Source organism: Engystomops pustulosus, chromosome 4, assembly GCF_040894005.1.
Source record: "Engystomops pustulosus chromosome 4, aEngPut4.maternal, whole genome shotgun sequence".
NCBI lineage: Eukaryota > Metazoa > Chordata > Amphibia > Anura > Leptodactylidae > Engystomops > Engystomops pustulosus.
In genome coordinates, this window is record NC_092414.1 from 122,657,668 (window position 1) to 122,672,751 (window position 15,084).

The following is a 15,084-nucleotide window of genomic DNA, read 5'->3' on the forward strand; positions in this document are numbered from 1 at the left end:
CCCAAAAATTCTTCAAACCAGAGGAGCAGGTAGGTGGCCCTCCAGTAAAATGGAATAGATTGAGTGCCTGTATGTGGCAGTCCCAAAAATTGTTCAAACCAGAGGAGCAGGTAGGTGGCCCTGCAGTAAAATGGAATAGATTGAGTGCCTGTATGTGGCAGTCCCAAAAATGTTTCAAACCAGAGGAGCAGGTAGGTGGCCCTCCAGTAAAATGGAATAGATTGAGTGCCTGTATGTGGCAGTCCCAAAAATTGTTCAAACCAGAGGAGCAGGTAGGTGGCCCTGCAGTAAAATGGAATAGATTGAGTGCCTGTATGTGGCAGTCCCAAAAATGTTTCAAACCAGAGGAGCAGGTAGGTGGCCCTCCAGTAAAATGGAATAGATTGAGTGCCTGTATGTGGCAGTCCCAAAAATTTTTTAAAACAGAGGACCGGGTAGGTGGCCCTCCAGAAAAATGGAATAGATTGAGTGCCTGTATGTGGCACTCACAAAAATTGTTTCAAACAGAGGACCGGGTAGGTGGCCCTCCAGAAAAATTAAATGCATGAAGTACTATAGCAAGAGCCAGTGGGCCCTGTCAAAAAATAGCCATTTTCCTCTGCTTTACTGTACAAAGAGGAGGAGAAGGAGGAAAATGAGGAGGAGGAGGAGGAGGAGTGGATCAATTATTCAGGTTGAGCTTCCTTCACCTGGTGGAGATTGGAAATTCTGAGAAATCCAGCCTTTATTCATTTTAATAAGCGTCAGCCTGTCAGCGCTGTCAGTCGACAGGCGTGTACGCTTATCGGTGATGATGCCACCAGCTGCACTGAAAACCCGCTCGGACAAGACGCTAGCGGCAGGGCAGGCAAGAACCTCCAAGGCGTACAGCGCCAGTTCGTGCCACATGTCCAGCTTTGAAACCCAGTAGTTGTAGGGAGCTGTGTGATCATTTAGGACGATGGTATGGTCAGCTACGTACTCCCTCACCATCTTTCTGTAAAGATCAGCCCTACTCTGCCGAGACTGGGGACAGGTGACAGTGTCTTGCTGGGGTGACATAAAGCTGGCAAAAGCCTTGTAAAGCGTACCCTTGCCAGTGCTGGACAAGCTGCCTGCTCGCCTACTCTCCCTCGCTACTTGTCCCGCAGAACTACGCACTCTGCCGCTAGCGCTGTCAGAAGGGAAATACTGTTTCAGCTTGTGCACCAGGGCCTGCTGGTATTCATGCATTCTCACACTCCTTTCCTCTCCAGGGATGAGAGTGGGAAGATTTTGCTTGTACCGTGGGTCCAGGAGAGTGAACACCCAGTAATCGGTGCTGGAATAAATTCTTTGAACGCGAGGGTCACGGGATAGGCAGCCTAGCATGAAATCTGCCATATGCGCCAGAGTACCAACGCGTAAGAATTCACTCCCCTCACTGGCCTGACTGTCCATTTCCTCCTCCTCCAACTCCTCCAACTCCTCTTCTTCTGCCCATACACGCTGAACAGTGAAGGACTCAACAATGGTCCCCTCTTGTGTCTCGCCAACATTCTCCTCCTCTTCCTCCTCATCCTCCTCCACCTCCACCTCCTCCGATATGCGCTGAGAAACAGACCTCAGGGTGCTTTGGCTATCAACAAGGGAATATTCTTCCCCCGTCTCTTGTGACGAGCGCAAAGCTTCCGACTTCATGCTGACCAGAGAGTTTTTCAACAGGCCAAGCAGCGGGATGGTGAGGCTGATGATGGCGGCATCGCCACTGACCATCTGTGTTGACTCCTCAAAGTTACTCAGCACCTGACAGATATCAGACATCCACGTCCACTCCTCATTGTAGACTTGAGGAAGCTGACTGACCTGACTACCAGTTCTGGTGGAAGTTGACATCTGGCAGTCTACAATCGCTCTGCGCTGCTGGTAAACTCTGGATAACATGGTCAGTGTTGAATTCCACCTCGTGGGCACGTCGCACAACAGTCGGTGAGCGGGCAGTTGGAGGCGGCGCTGCGCTGCCCTGAGAGTGGCAGCATCTGGGCTGGACTTCCTGAAATGCGCACAGATGCGGCGCACCTTCGTGAGCAAATCAGACAGATTGGGGTATGTCTTGAGGAAACGCTGCACTATCAGATTTAACACATGGGCCAGGCATGGCACATGTGTCAGTCTGCCGAGTTGCAGAGCCGCCACCAGGTTACGGCCGTTGTCACACACAACCATTCCCGGCTTGAGGTTCAGCGGTGCCAGCCACAGATCAGTCTGCGCCGTGATGCCCTGTAATAGCTCTTGGGCGGTGTGCCTTTTGTCGCCTAGGCTCAGCAGTTTGAGCACCGCCTGCTGTCGCTTAGCGACGGCACTGCTGCTGTGCCTAGAGCTACCGACTGATGGCGCCGTGCCCACGGATGGTAGTTCGGAGGAGGAGGTGGAGGAGGGGTGGGAGGAGGAGGAGGCATAGTAGGCCTGAAACACCTGGACCGAGGTAGGCCCCGCAATCCTCGGCGTCGGCAGTATATGAGCAGCCCCAGGGTCAGACTCGGTCCCAGCCTCCACCAAGTTAACCCAATGTGCCGTCAGCGATATATAGTGGCCCTGCCCGGCAGCACTCGTCCACGTGTCCGTGGTCAGGTGGACCTTGTCAGAAACGGCGTTGGTCAGGGCACGGATGATGTTGTCTGACACGTGCTGGTGCAGGGCTGGGACGGCACATCGGGAAAAGTAGTGGCGGCTGGGGACCGAATACCGAGGGGCGGCCGCCGCCATGAGGTTGCGAAAGGCCTCGGTCTCTACTAGCCTATAGGGCAGCATCTCCAGGCTAAGCAATCTGGAGATGTGCACATTAAGGGCTTGGGCGTGCGGGTGGGTTGCACTATATTTGCGTTTCCGCTCCAGCGTCTGGGGTATGGAGAGCTGAACGCTGGTGGATGCTGTGGAGGATCGTGGAGGCGACGATGGGGTTTTTGTGCCAGGGTCCTGGGCAGGGGGCTGACTAGCAGCTGACACAGGGGAAGGAGCAGTGGTGTGCACGGCCGGAGGTGAACGGGCTTGTTGCCACTGAGTGGGGTGCTTAGCATTCATATGCCTGCGCATACTGGTGGTAGTTAAGCTAGTAGTGGTGGAACCCCTGCTGAGCCTGGTTTGGCAAATGTTGCACACCACAGTCCGTCGGTCATCCGGTGTTTCCTTAAAGAACCTCCACACTTCTGAAGATCTAGCCCTCGCCGCAAGAGCCCTCACCACGGGAGCTTCACTAGTTGACAGTGGCGCTGATGCACCAGCTCTGGCCCTGCCTCTCCGTCTGGCCCCACCACTGCCTCTTCCAACCTGTTCAGGTCGAGGACTCTCCTCCGTCTCAGAAGCACTGTGTTCACCCGGCCTCTCAACCCAGCTTGGGTCTGTCACCTCATCATCCTCCGATCCCTCAGTCTGCTCCCCCCTCGGACTTCCTGCCCTGACAACAACTTCCCCACTGTCTGACAACCGTGTCTCCTCATCGTCGGACACCTCTTTACACACTTCCACTACGTCAAGAAGGTCATCATCACCCACAGACTGTGACTGGTGGAAAACCTGGGCATCGGAAAATTGCTCAGCAGCAACCGGACAAGTGGTTTGTGACTGTGGGAAGGGTCCAGAAAACAGTTCCTCAGAGTATGCCGGTTCAAATGCCAAATTTTCCTGGGAGGGGGCAGACTGGGGGGGAGGAGGCTGAGGTGCAGGAGCTGGAGGAGTGGGGATTTCGGTGACATGGGTGGACTGCGTGGAAGACTGACTGGTGGTGGACAAATTGCTCGAAGCATTGTCAGCAATCCACGACATCACCTGTTCGCACTGTTCTGGCCTCAACAGTGCTCTACCACGAGTCCCAGTAACTTCAGACATGAACCTAGGGAGTGTAGCTCTGCGGCGTTCCCCTGCTCCCTCATCAGCAGGTGGTGTCTCACCCCGCCCAGGACCACGGCCTCTGACCCCTGCAGTAGTTGGACGCCCACGTCCCCGCCCTCGTCCTCTACCCCTAGCCCTCGGGTTAAACATTTTTAAAATGAGAGTTATAACTTTTTTTTTTTTTTTTACTTCTTTTTTTTTTTTTTTGTGTTTTTTTGTGTTTTTTTTTTTTTTTGTGTTTTTTGTTTTTTTTTGAGTTTTTAAAACCAAACAATCCTATCCTATTGCTATGGCTATTTTCTAGCCAAGTATCAAAGGAAGCACACTACTATGCCAGATGAGATGACACTGAGTTATTGCCTAATAGAAATCCAACCCCTACTGAATTTTGCCACTTCGGCCTTTGCTATGGATATGTGCGCCACTAAGCGCAGAACACAGCGGTCGCAAGTCTCACTACAAATTGCTCAGAATTGGCAAGTACATGCACTGCAGAAACTACAGCCACCAGCAGATCAACCAGAAATCAAATATATAGAACGCTACTGTAGGCTTCAAGAAGCTGTTTGTATTCTCCTATGGCTATTTTCTAGCCAAGTATCAAAGGAAGCACACTACTATGCCAGATGAGATGACACTGAGTTATTGCCTAATAGAAATCCAACCCCTACTGAATTTTGCCACTTCGGCCTTTGCTATGGATATGTGCGCCACTAAGCGCAGAACACAGCGGTCGCAAGTCTCACTACAAATTGCTCAGAATTGGCAAGTACATGCACTGCAGAAACTACAGCCACCAGCAGATCAACCAGAAATCAAATATATAGAACGCTACTGTAGGCTTCAAGAAGCTGTTTGTATTCTCCTATGGCTATTTTCTAGCCAAGTATCAAAGGAAGCACACTACTATGCCAGATGAGATGACACTGAGTTATTGCCTAATAGAAATCCAACCCCTACTGAATTTTGCCACTTCGGCCTTTGCTATGGATATGTGCGCCACTAAGCGCAGAACACAGCGGTCGCAAGTCTCACTACAAATTGCTCAGAATTGGCAAGTACATGCACTGCAGAAACTACAGCCACCAGCAGATCAACCAGAAATCAAATATATAGAACGCTACTGTAGGCTTCAAGAAGCTGTTTGTATTCTCCTATGGCTATTTTCTAGCCAAGTATCAAAGGAAGCACACTACTATGCCAGATGAGATGACACTGAGTTATTGCCTAATAGAAATCCAACCCCTACTGAATTTTGCCACTTCGGCCTTTGCTATGGATATGTGCGCCACTAAGCGCAGAACACAGCGGTCGCAAGTCTCACTACAAATTGCTCAGAATTGGCAAGTACATGCACTGCAGAAACTACAGCCACCAGCAGATCAACCAGAAATCAAATATATAGAACGCTACTGTAGGCTTCAAGAAGCTGTTTGTATTCTCCTATGGCTATTTTCTAGCCAAGTATCAAAGGAAGCACACTACTATGCCAGATGAGATGACACTGAGTTATTGCCTAATAGAAATCCAACCCCTACTGAATTTTGCCACTTCGGCCTTTGCTATGGATATGTGCGCCACTAAGCGCAGAACACAGCGGTCGCAAGTCTCACTACAAATTGCTCAGAATTGGCAAGTACATGCACTGCAGAAACTACAGCCACCAGCAGATCAACCAGAAATCAAATATATAGAACGCTACTGTAGGCTTCAAGAAGCTGTTTGTATTCTCCTATGGCTATTTTCTAGCCAAGTATCAAAGGAAGCACACTACTATGCCAGATGAGATGACACTGAGTTATTGCCTAATAGAAATCCAACCCCTACTGAATTTTCCCACTTCGGTCTTTGCTATGGATATGTGTGCCACTAAGAGCTAAACACAACGGTAGCAAGTCCCCCTGCTAATTCCTCACAAAATGGTAAAAGATGCAAATTAAAATAAAAAAAGTAGAACGTTATTGTAGCCCTAAGAAGGGCTGTTGGGTTCTTTGAGAATCACTCCTGCCTAACAGTAAGCTAATAGAACACCCTAACGCTTTCCCTGACCAGCAGCAGCTCTCTCCCTAGCGGCATCCAGAGACAGAATGATCCGAGCAGCGCGGCCAGCGGCTAGTCTATCCCAGGGTCACCTGATCTGGCCAGCCAACCACTGCTATCGACGTGTAAGGGTACCACGTCATGCTGGGTGGAGTGCAGAGTCTCCTGGCTTGTGATTGGCTCTGTTTCTGGCCGCCAAAAAGCAAAACGGCGGGAGCTGCCATTTTCTCGAGCGGGCGAAGTATTCGTCCGAGTAACGAGCAGTTTCGAGTACCCTAATGCTCGACCGAGCATCAAGCTCGGACGAGCATGTTCGCTCATCTCTACATATAACATTAAGGAGCTTCACACCCAAATTTATGACTTAACTGGTCAATATTTTAAGATAGATTCATTACAAGCAAAGGCTGTAGTGGTTTCCAAAGGTAGTCCTCCTCCCAAGAACTTTGACAAATTTTTAAATGTTACAGCGACAAACTTAACTCTAGTTTTTTCTCATTCTTCTTAGCAGCATAGCTCTAGCTGAGTCAGAGTCAGTAGTTTTAAAGCCAAGCCACAAATTCTCAATGGTATTTAGACCTGTGAGAGTAGGCCATTTTAACACATAAATATGTGTTGATGTAAACCACTGAACTGTATTTTTGGCTAATTTTTTGGCTAAATGTTTAAAGGGATTTTCCCATGATAGGACCAGGGGATAGGGCCTAACTTAGTGATCAGTTGGGGTCTCAGTGCTGAGAACCCCACAGATCGCGATACCAGGGGTCCATCGGATGGCTGTGCATGACCGTTTTGCTCCATTAATCTCTATGTAGCTGATGGAGAACTGTGAGCGCGGTGCAGAGCATGGTTCTTTATGGAGCAGAACGGTCATGCATGGTCATCTGATCCATTAGTCTGATGAAGGGTACGACAGATTTTCACGATCTGTGGGGGTCTCAACACTGAGAACCCCCAATGATTAGCAAGTTAGGCCCTATGCCATGGATAGGGTCTAACTTTAGTTAGTGGGAAAACCCCTTTATGGTCATTGGCCTGCTGGAAGGTAAGCCTCTATTGTCCCTCCAAGGGTGCCCTGCAAGGAGCTCCAATTATCTTCCAATCAACATTAACCAACTACTGAGTACCCATTATAGCAAAGCATAAGATGCTTATAATATAATAATATACATAATGATGCTGCTGCCACCATGCTTCATAAAGGGTTGGTGTGTTCAGGACAATGTATCGTTTTGACTTTCCTCCACACATAGAGATCAATTCTGATCTCAACACCTTCTTCCATATGCTCACTGTGTCCCCTACACAGGTTTTTGCAAACAGGACATTTTATGGTATGCTTTCAAAATGACTTATTCTTGCTACTCCTAAATAAATGTCAAATTTGTGGTATTCTACCAAGCGGTATTCTATGGACAGATTCTCCCACCTCCGGAAGTCTGTAGCTGCTCCAGAGTGACCCTGAACCTCTTGGCTACTTTTCTAATGAGTGTTCTCCTTGCCTGGGCTGTCAGTTTAGGTGGATAGGTAAGCTTTGTGTCTGGTACTCCACTGAAAGCTCAGAGATGAAGGAACCTGATGAGATTCCTAATGAATTAGACAGACCCTAGGTAGTCTAATCTCTTTAATCATCAAGGGAAATATTCTCTATATATGAAAGTGTTAATCACGAGCCTCCTTATCTGTCTGAGTTTGATGGACATATAAATGCTTTCAGATATAATTTCCACTGCAGGAGAAAGAGCAGTAAAAGCCACAGAGAAGTTGCTTTCCTTAATTGAGTACAGTATATTACATACTATTATCACCTTGCTTTAAAGGTTTATTTATTTGTTTTGATTTGAATGGAATGTGTCACAGGATATTAATTTTGTAATTTTTACCATCTATAGTTAGAAAAATATTGTATTCTGCCTTTTTCACTCTAACCACAAAGTCCTATAATAGACAGACAATTGTTAATTCTGTTGAACTTTTCACCACAGCAGTCATACTTTTGCATCACAGACTAGACTTAAAAAGATATTGACATAGATTACACCTCTAGAAAACACCATTATTACTGTAGCAGCCCCTATATGGCATCACCTATGGCAGTGATGGTGAATCTTTTTGTGGCCGAGTGCCCAAAAAGCAACCCAAAACCCCCCTTATTTATCGCGAGGTGCCAACCAATAATTAAAGCAGTAACTTATTGTTTCATGTTCTTAAACAACTTTCAATCAGATTGGCCTCCTGAGGACAGCAACACAGTAGAAAGATGGGAAATTTGCATCATTTTAGCTTCTTTCCGGTGTCCCTCTGTACACAGAGAATCGTGGGGCCAGCAGAAGGTCCTCCAAAGATAATTCAGCCCTGTGTACTCATTCTCCCTCTTCCTACAGTCCCTAGTAACGAAGTAAGTATCAAAATATCACTGAAAGCAGCATCTTTTAAGTTGCTTGGAACTGCAGAAAGATTCTTTGAGTCCTCTCTGGTGTACTGGGGTGATGGCCTGGGTGCCCACATAAAGGACTCTGAGTGCCACCTCTGGCACCCGTGCCATAGGTTCACCACCACTGACTTATGGCATCACTGAAGGCAATAAAAAACATTATTGCTTTCCTAGAAAAATATAGTGCTATACTTACCAACAGATTGTGGGCAGGTTATCCCCATTTCATTGAAAGAAGCATAGCTGTGATATCAGGACACATTTTGTAACCATGTATAGCCCATATAACAAAACCATCTAAGATAAAGTCGTTTTTGAAAGTAGATTAAAGCTGTCAATGTTTGTATGGATGGGAGAGTATATTATATATAGGAATGACCTCACTATCTGTTTTGGGGACGAAGAACACTGGTTTCTCACCTGGTTACTACAGAAACCTATTTGCATTCTGTCTCCTCATAGAAAGATACACCTATATGCAAAAAGATACAATTACTGCAATGACCACATTACATTCATACAAATGTTACACTTTATTGATACTAATTTATCATCTCTATTGTTTCTAGAGTGCAAACACTGAATTCTGCATTGTAACCTTCAACATTTATGGTCCTAAATAACATTTTTTGGTGGATCTTTATAGAGTTGATATGACACAGTGATTCTGAATCGTGCAGTTGGTATAGAGTCATTTGGCTCACTAAGTTGATAAAAATACAGAATTTTCATTATTTTGAAGAAATGTTTATTTAACAACTGAATACATGCCAAAAAGAATAATTTACAGCAGCAAGTCTTAATACATTTCCTCTCCAGTTTTTGATTCCCCCATACAATGCATTGATAAATATTAACAATGAAACATAAGCACTTTGTTCTTCGGCTTGTTGATAGAAACACATTAAACAGCAAAATTACCACTGCTAAGCCACATTATGCGGCTGCCGTTTGGGCTTTGTACTGTATGAATATACTTGAGCACATTGAAATGGAGTACCTATGGTTATCAGTACATTACACTGTACCTCCCCTAACTATTGAAAAATATTTACACCTCTTTTGGCTAATGTTCAGGTTGCAAAACCAAACTATTTAAACACATACCATTACTTTTCACTAAATACTGCATAAAATGGGATTGGAGACTCTCTTCACATGCAAATAGTTGCTTTGAGGTCATTTCACATACAGTAGTTGCTCTAAGTGGACCATGAGTCTGTACAGTGAATGCAGCGCCACATTCTGCACAATCGTTGTCATTGTTGTCCAAAGTTACATGGGTTATGAGTATGATAGTGGAAGACGGTTTAGAAAATGTACAGAACTATCTATATACAGTTATGTGCTTCCCGTTTTCAGCTCCATTGCTTTGCTAGAGCAAATGTATTTAACAACTACTGCAGGCTGGATACATGTGTGATATCCCATTGGTTCTCTGTAAGTAATAGGATAAGTAAAATTATTGTGCCATTAAAAACCACATTGTGCTACCACAACCATTGTGGAAAAAAACATTAAAAAAAAAAGGAAGTGGCATCCAAATATTCAGAATCAAATACATGTTTTGGATCCATGTTTATGAATATTTTCCAGGATATTTCCTCAAACCTATTTCATCAATGAAGTAAGATGAAAATCAATTTACAATAGTTCAATATTTTATTATGTTATAGAAATCATGCAATCAGAATGACAAGTGAAATAAATACATTACAAATGGCCTGTATTGAGATCATGTATTGTTCCTTAACATTCATTTGTTCTTGCTCATCTAATAGACTTCCATATGCATGAAGCCATCAATTGCATGGGGAACGTTGAACAGGATAATTAGTTACGTATACATTAGTTAATGAGTGCCCTGTGTGCTCATAAATCCCTAAGAATGATCGCTATCTCCAATTTACATTAGTTAATTTTTTCCTTTACACAACTTCTCGAAAAGCCATGTCCAATAGATGGAATTACAAGGCCAGTGCAAGACATTTAAACATCCAAAGTCTATATATAGAAACACTGTAATACTCCCTATGAACTGATCTTATTAATTGTGGACTGATAGCTTCAAATCTAACTATTGATGTCACAATTGAATTAAAGCCAAATAAAAGTAATATTAATTACAAAGAAAAAAATATATGTCTGCCTTGAATATGTGATGTCTGAGACTGATGAGCCACCTGTTCTATACACCACTGTGTGGGTATTCAGATCACTGTCCTTACCCCTCTGCCGATCGATCGGCATGATACATCAACAGCTTCTTGTGTACTTACCCCTGAAGAAGGCTCCACCAATGTGTGGACCTGGAAACGCATCAGGATACTATTTACTATCTGGCCTTTAATAGGGCTTTCTAGGGTCTCATAGACACCTGTAGGGACTCTTCGGGACTGCCCTTTAAAGGGCAGCAGCTATTATGCTGGGACAGAGGGACAGTACAGCTCTAGGGATATCTAGGTGCAGTGCTGCTATCTTACTTCTGGACGGATATCCTTTGTAAGTTGTAAGCTCTAGGGACTTACCCTTATTTGTGTGTCTCCTGCTCTGATAAGACTAGTAAGACTTTCCTATTTATTATCTGCACTGTGTGTTGTGCACTAATTGTCCGACTTTTGGGACCTTATGTATGTCGCTTGATGAATTGTGATATGGTTATTTTTATCATGATATTATCAACTGTCTATCTTTTAAAAATTTTATATGGATTGAATAAAAGGAACACTGTTATATACCACTAACCCTGGCAGAAACATGGCATTCTTGTTAGTGGATCAGTTGCTTGACAGCATCATAGAGATATCAGATCATGCTGGTCAAATAGGCATGTTATTTCAATGGCAGGAGAAATAGGCATTTTATGTCATTGGCAAGAAAAATGGGCATGTCATTTCTATGGCAAGAAAAATGGGCATGTTATTTCTATGGCAAGAAAAATGGGCATGTTATTTCTATGGCAGGAGAAATGGGCATGTTATTTCTATGGCAGGAGAAATGGGCATGTTATTTCTATGGCAGGAGAAGTTAACTATGTAATTATATGGCTGAAATCCAATCAATCTTATCCCTATCAGTTAACATCAGGGCGTCAGTTTCAGTAGAATGTTGAGAATATATGGAGAGGCATCTCAAATATTAATATACCATGAACAAAAAAGACAAATTTATCCATACAGAAAGTATATTGGTTATAATAAGTTTTCTATATGTTAGTTAATCTTTAAATTGCGACCTTCTCTGTTGGGATGTTAGTGGTGGTTCCTAACACTTTAGCCTAGCAGTTTACAACATCACAATGTGTGGCATGTATAGTAATAGTAAATAATGAATACTGTGCCATAAAACACCATAAAAGCAGTCACAATAAATTGAAAATGTCAGTATAAGTGTATGCTTATCCCTTATTAAAAAATTCCATTTCTATAGCAGAAAGAGTACATTATAAAGTAAGACCAAAACTAATAAAGTGTAATGTAATATTTGCCATTAGTGAATGTGGTACATTTACTTGATACTACTGCTCAGGCTTTGTAAGTGTTAATGTAATAAATAAATTACCATTTTTTTTTTTTACAAAAGTGAAAATGTTAAAACTGTGGTATAAGAAAAGTGGAACAAAGAAAATGGAAGTGTTTCTAATGAGAATGTGTTCATGGTGCTACAAACGTATACTATATGTTGCAGTGTAAACAGTATAATCTTGTTGGTAGTGGCCTTTGTTAAATGTTCTAAGGATCACCTTGATTTCATGACATCATCGTCACTATAATATAAAATCAGTACAATGCTAAAAATGCTTACTGACCTAAAGGACCCTTTACATGGCGCTATGCTCCGATGCAAATTGTCCCCAAAAATTGGCTGCTTAAAATGTGCAAAACGCAAACTCTTATGTTTGGTGAATCATCTTTTAGGCAAAAATGTAACAATGACAGTTGCTGCACTGAAATGTAACAAAGGACTAGGCGATGACTGGGAATGAATTGATTTGTTAAGGCAGACAATAAAAACTACAAAACAAGGTATAGTAACAGTTGCAGAATATCTGATGTCTTCTCATGACTGCTGGATTTACACTGTTGTTCAGTGTGGTCTAAGTATTTGCCATTTCATATAGTTATCTGGAATTTACCTGCTGCATCTGAGATTCACTATGTTTATGCATATGTCTAAAATATTCAAGTCTATCATCAATATCTTAATTTCTCTAATTATATAGTTCACCATATTTATTCTACTGCTTATTTTTTGCTTTTTACAAGCAGATGTCCAGAAAGCCATGATAGCATTTTCTTGTATGAATAATGTAGTTAACATACCAAACTAGGTCATTTATATAAACATAATTTCTTACAGATACACAAATTTATGGTTTTATGACTTTGGTGGCATAACTGACCATTAACTACCTGACATATGTAGACTGTGCACAACTTTCATGTTAATATGTAGCCCGACACAGTTATTACATAAGTCAGAGGCATAACTTATGTGTATTAGCAATCATTCATGCTGCTCTGTCTCCATAAAAGCCAACTCTGAAAACGTTAGAACAACTCTTTCCTGCACAATTCCAACCTTTCCTGTAGGTAAAACATCACTTAGATCCAAAACATCCTTTCATCAGAATATCTGTTCCTTTTACTTTTGTATCAAGAGTTTCTTTTCAGCCTAGTTTATCTTACTCTCTTAATCCCATGACATGATACATCATCCCATTGTTATGTATTCACTGGATTACTAATTTAAAAAATGACAAAAATAAAAATAAAGATATTTTCTTTTCTTCGAGGACAAAAAGCATGTGCTACAACTAGTAAGAAACCAAAAAGAATAACAAATTCCATTTACTGCATAATTGTTATGGTTGGTTTAAATTAAGGTTTAGTATATTACAACTTAAGGTCAAAGCTGGTTGAAGATATCAGTAGTAAGTAGATCAATAAGCACAACTTGTTTGCTTGGCAGCATCCAAGTTTTGGTAGCAGTTTAAGCTTTGGGTTTTGTAGATTCCCACGCATCATCCTATCTTCCCATAAAATGCACATGGTAGTTAGACAAAAAAGCAAGTTAAATGAACAATCTGAACTTTTTGTTAACAAAGATAGCATATGTCATATTTTAGTTCCTGAACGGTGTTGATGACTGATGCTAGGCTTTTCTCATTTCAATGGCAAGATGGTAGACTAACTGTTTCTTCTTGGATAAGGACAATAATGGAAAAGAAATCGTAGAAGGTTTGCTTTGGAAATGGGAAAACCAAGCTGAGACACTTTGCCTTTAAAATCTTACATTTTGTCTATGTAGTCTAAGTCTATTTGGAAAGTTCCTAATGTATTTTATTTAGACTTAGCAGAAAGTTTAGTGACCTTTCCACTCTGTAAACATCCAAATAATGCCATGAAAAGATTCATGAATATTGCATTTTTCCAGTTTAATGTCTATACAAATCCTACTCGGATGAGGTTTGAAGAGGTAATGTGGATTAGACACTCCTCGGTGCCCTTTCAAATTCATGGGTCCTCCTGTTTCTCCCCTTCTTATTTTCTTGTAGGTGCTTCCATTTGTTGGGGCTTACTTGGGAATTGGCATTTTTTTGCCGACGTTGTTTGCGGTCTCTTTTCCATACTTGCTCACAAAATTCATCCATGCTGTTCAGATTTGGGTGGTTAATCAGCTGCATGAAGTCTCTGTACCAGATCTTCTGTGTTGGCGACATGCTGTTCGATGGTTCTTTGTTCTTGTGGTTTTCACCGTCATCATCTTTGTGCAGAAGTTCATCTAGATGCTCCGTATCAATAATTTCTAGAGTAACTTTTAGGAGTGTTTGCATAAATCCATGCTCCACTGCAATACAATAATAGATTCCTGTATCTTTCTTCTTCAAGGTGCGAAGCAGAAGGCCATGATCTGTTTTTATTGTTCGATCATCCACTCTGATCTATAAACAAGGGGGAATTAAAAATGACATAATTTACTGATTATAGAAATATCACAAATGTTCTTTTTATTTAAAATCATGCAGTTGGGGACACCTTGCTTGATGCACGTAGGCCAGTTAAAGAGAACATGTCACCAGAGCACCCTCCCACAAACCACGTACAGTACTTTTACAGACTTTCATGAATGTCCTTTGTTCCTGTCATGTAGGTGGGGAACTGCAGTGTACAGTCTGTTTACCCCACCTCCTCACTGACACTGCTAACCTAGCTCTCCTCCTGAATGAGAATGAGCAGGACCCCATTATTTACTTGGACTCACATCAGGTGAGTTGCATATGAAATTTTTTCAACATTTCAATCATGGGAAGGAACCATATAGGGATAACGGCAATGCTTTCTATTCATTGGGTGGGTATTTTGGGTGGATTCATATTTTTATATTATTTATGGGTGTTCCTATTTTCACAGCTTGACTGATGTATTTTAGATGAATATGACATTTTAAAGAGTAAATACACTAGAACAGTGGTGGCGTACCTATGGCACGGGTGCCAGAGGTGGCACTCAGAGCCCTCTCTTTGGGCACCCAGGCCATCCCCCAGCACAAGGGTCATCATTCAGGACTCAAGACCTGAATCAATTGTAGCCCCTTCTCCGGACCTGTGATTCATCCTGTTAAGGGGACTTCAGAGGGTAACTACAATAATAATACAAATTTTTCCTTCTTTCTCCTGTATTGGTGTCCTCAGGGCGCCAATACGTTGGAAACCTGTTACTTTAAATTGGCCTTTGTTAAAAATATATGGCTTTTGCTTGTAG

The 15,084-nt window shown here is 42.7% G+C and overlaps 1 protein-coding gene across 1 annotated transcript in view; it reads right to left on the reverse strand.

The window, feature by feature from the left end:
* Positions 1-11,058: 11,058 nt before the first annotated feature.
* Positions 11,059-15,084, reverse strand: part of SEMA3A (semaphorin 3A) — a 159,860-nt gene continuing 155,834 nt past the window's right edge. Inside the window, exon 17 of the mRNA XM_072147285.1 lies at positions 11,059-14,264. Within this exon, the coding sequence (XP_072003386.1) occupies positions 13,809-14,264 (456 nt within the window). The 3' untranslated portion in view covers positions 11,059-13,808. The remainder of the gene's footprint in view (positions 14,265-15,084) is intronic.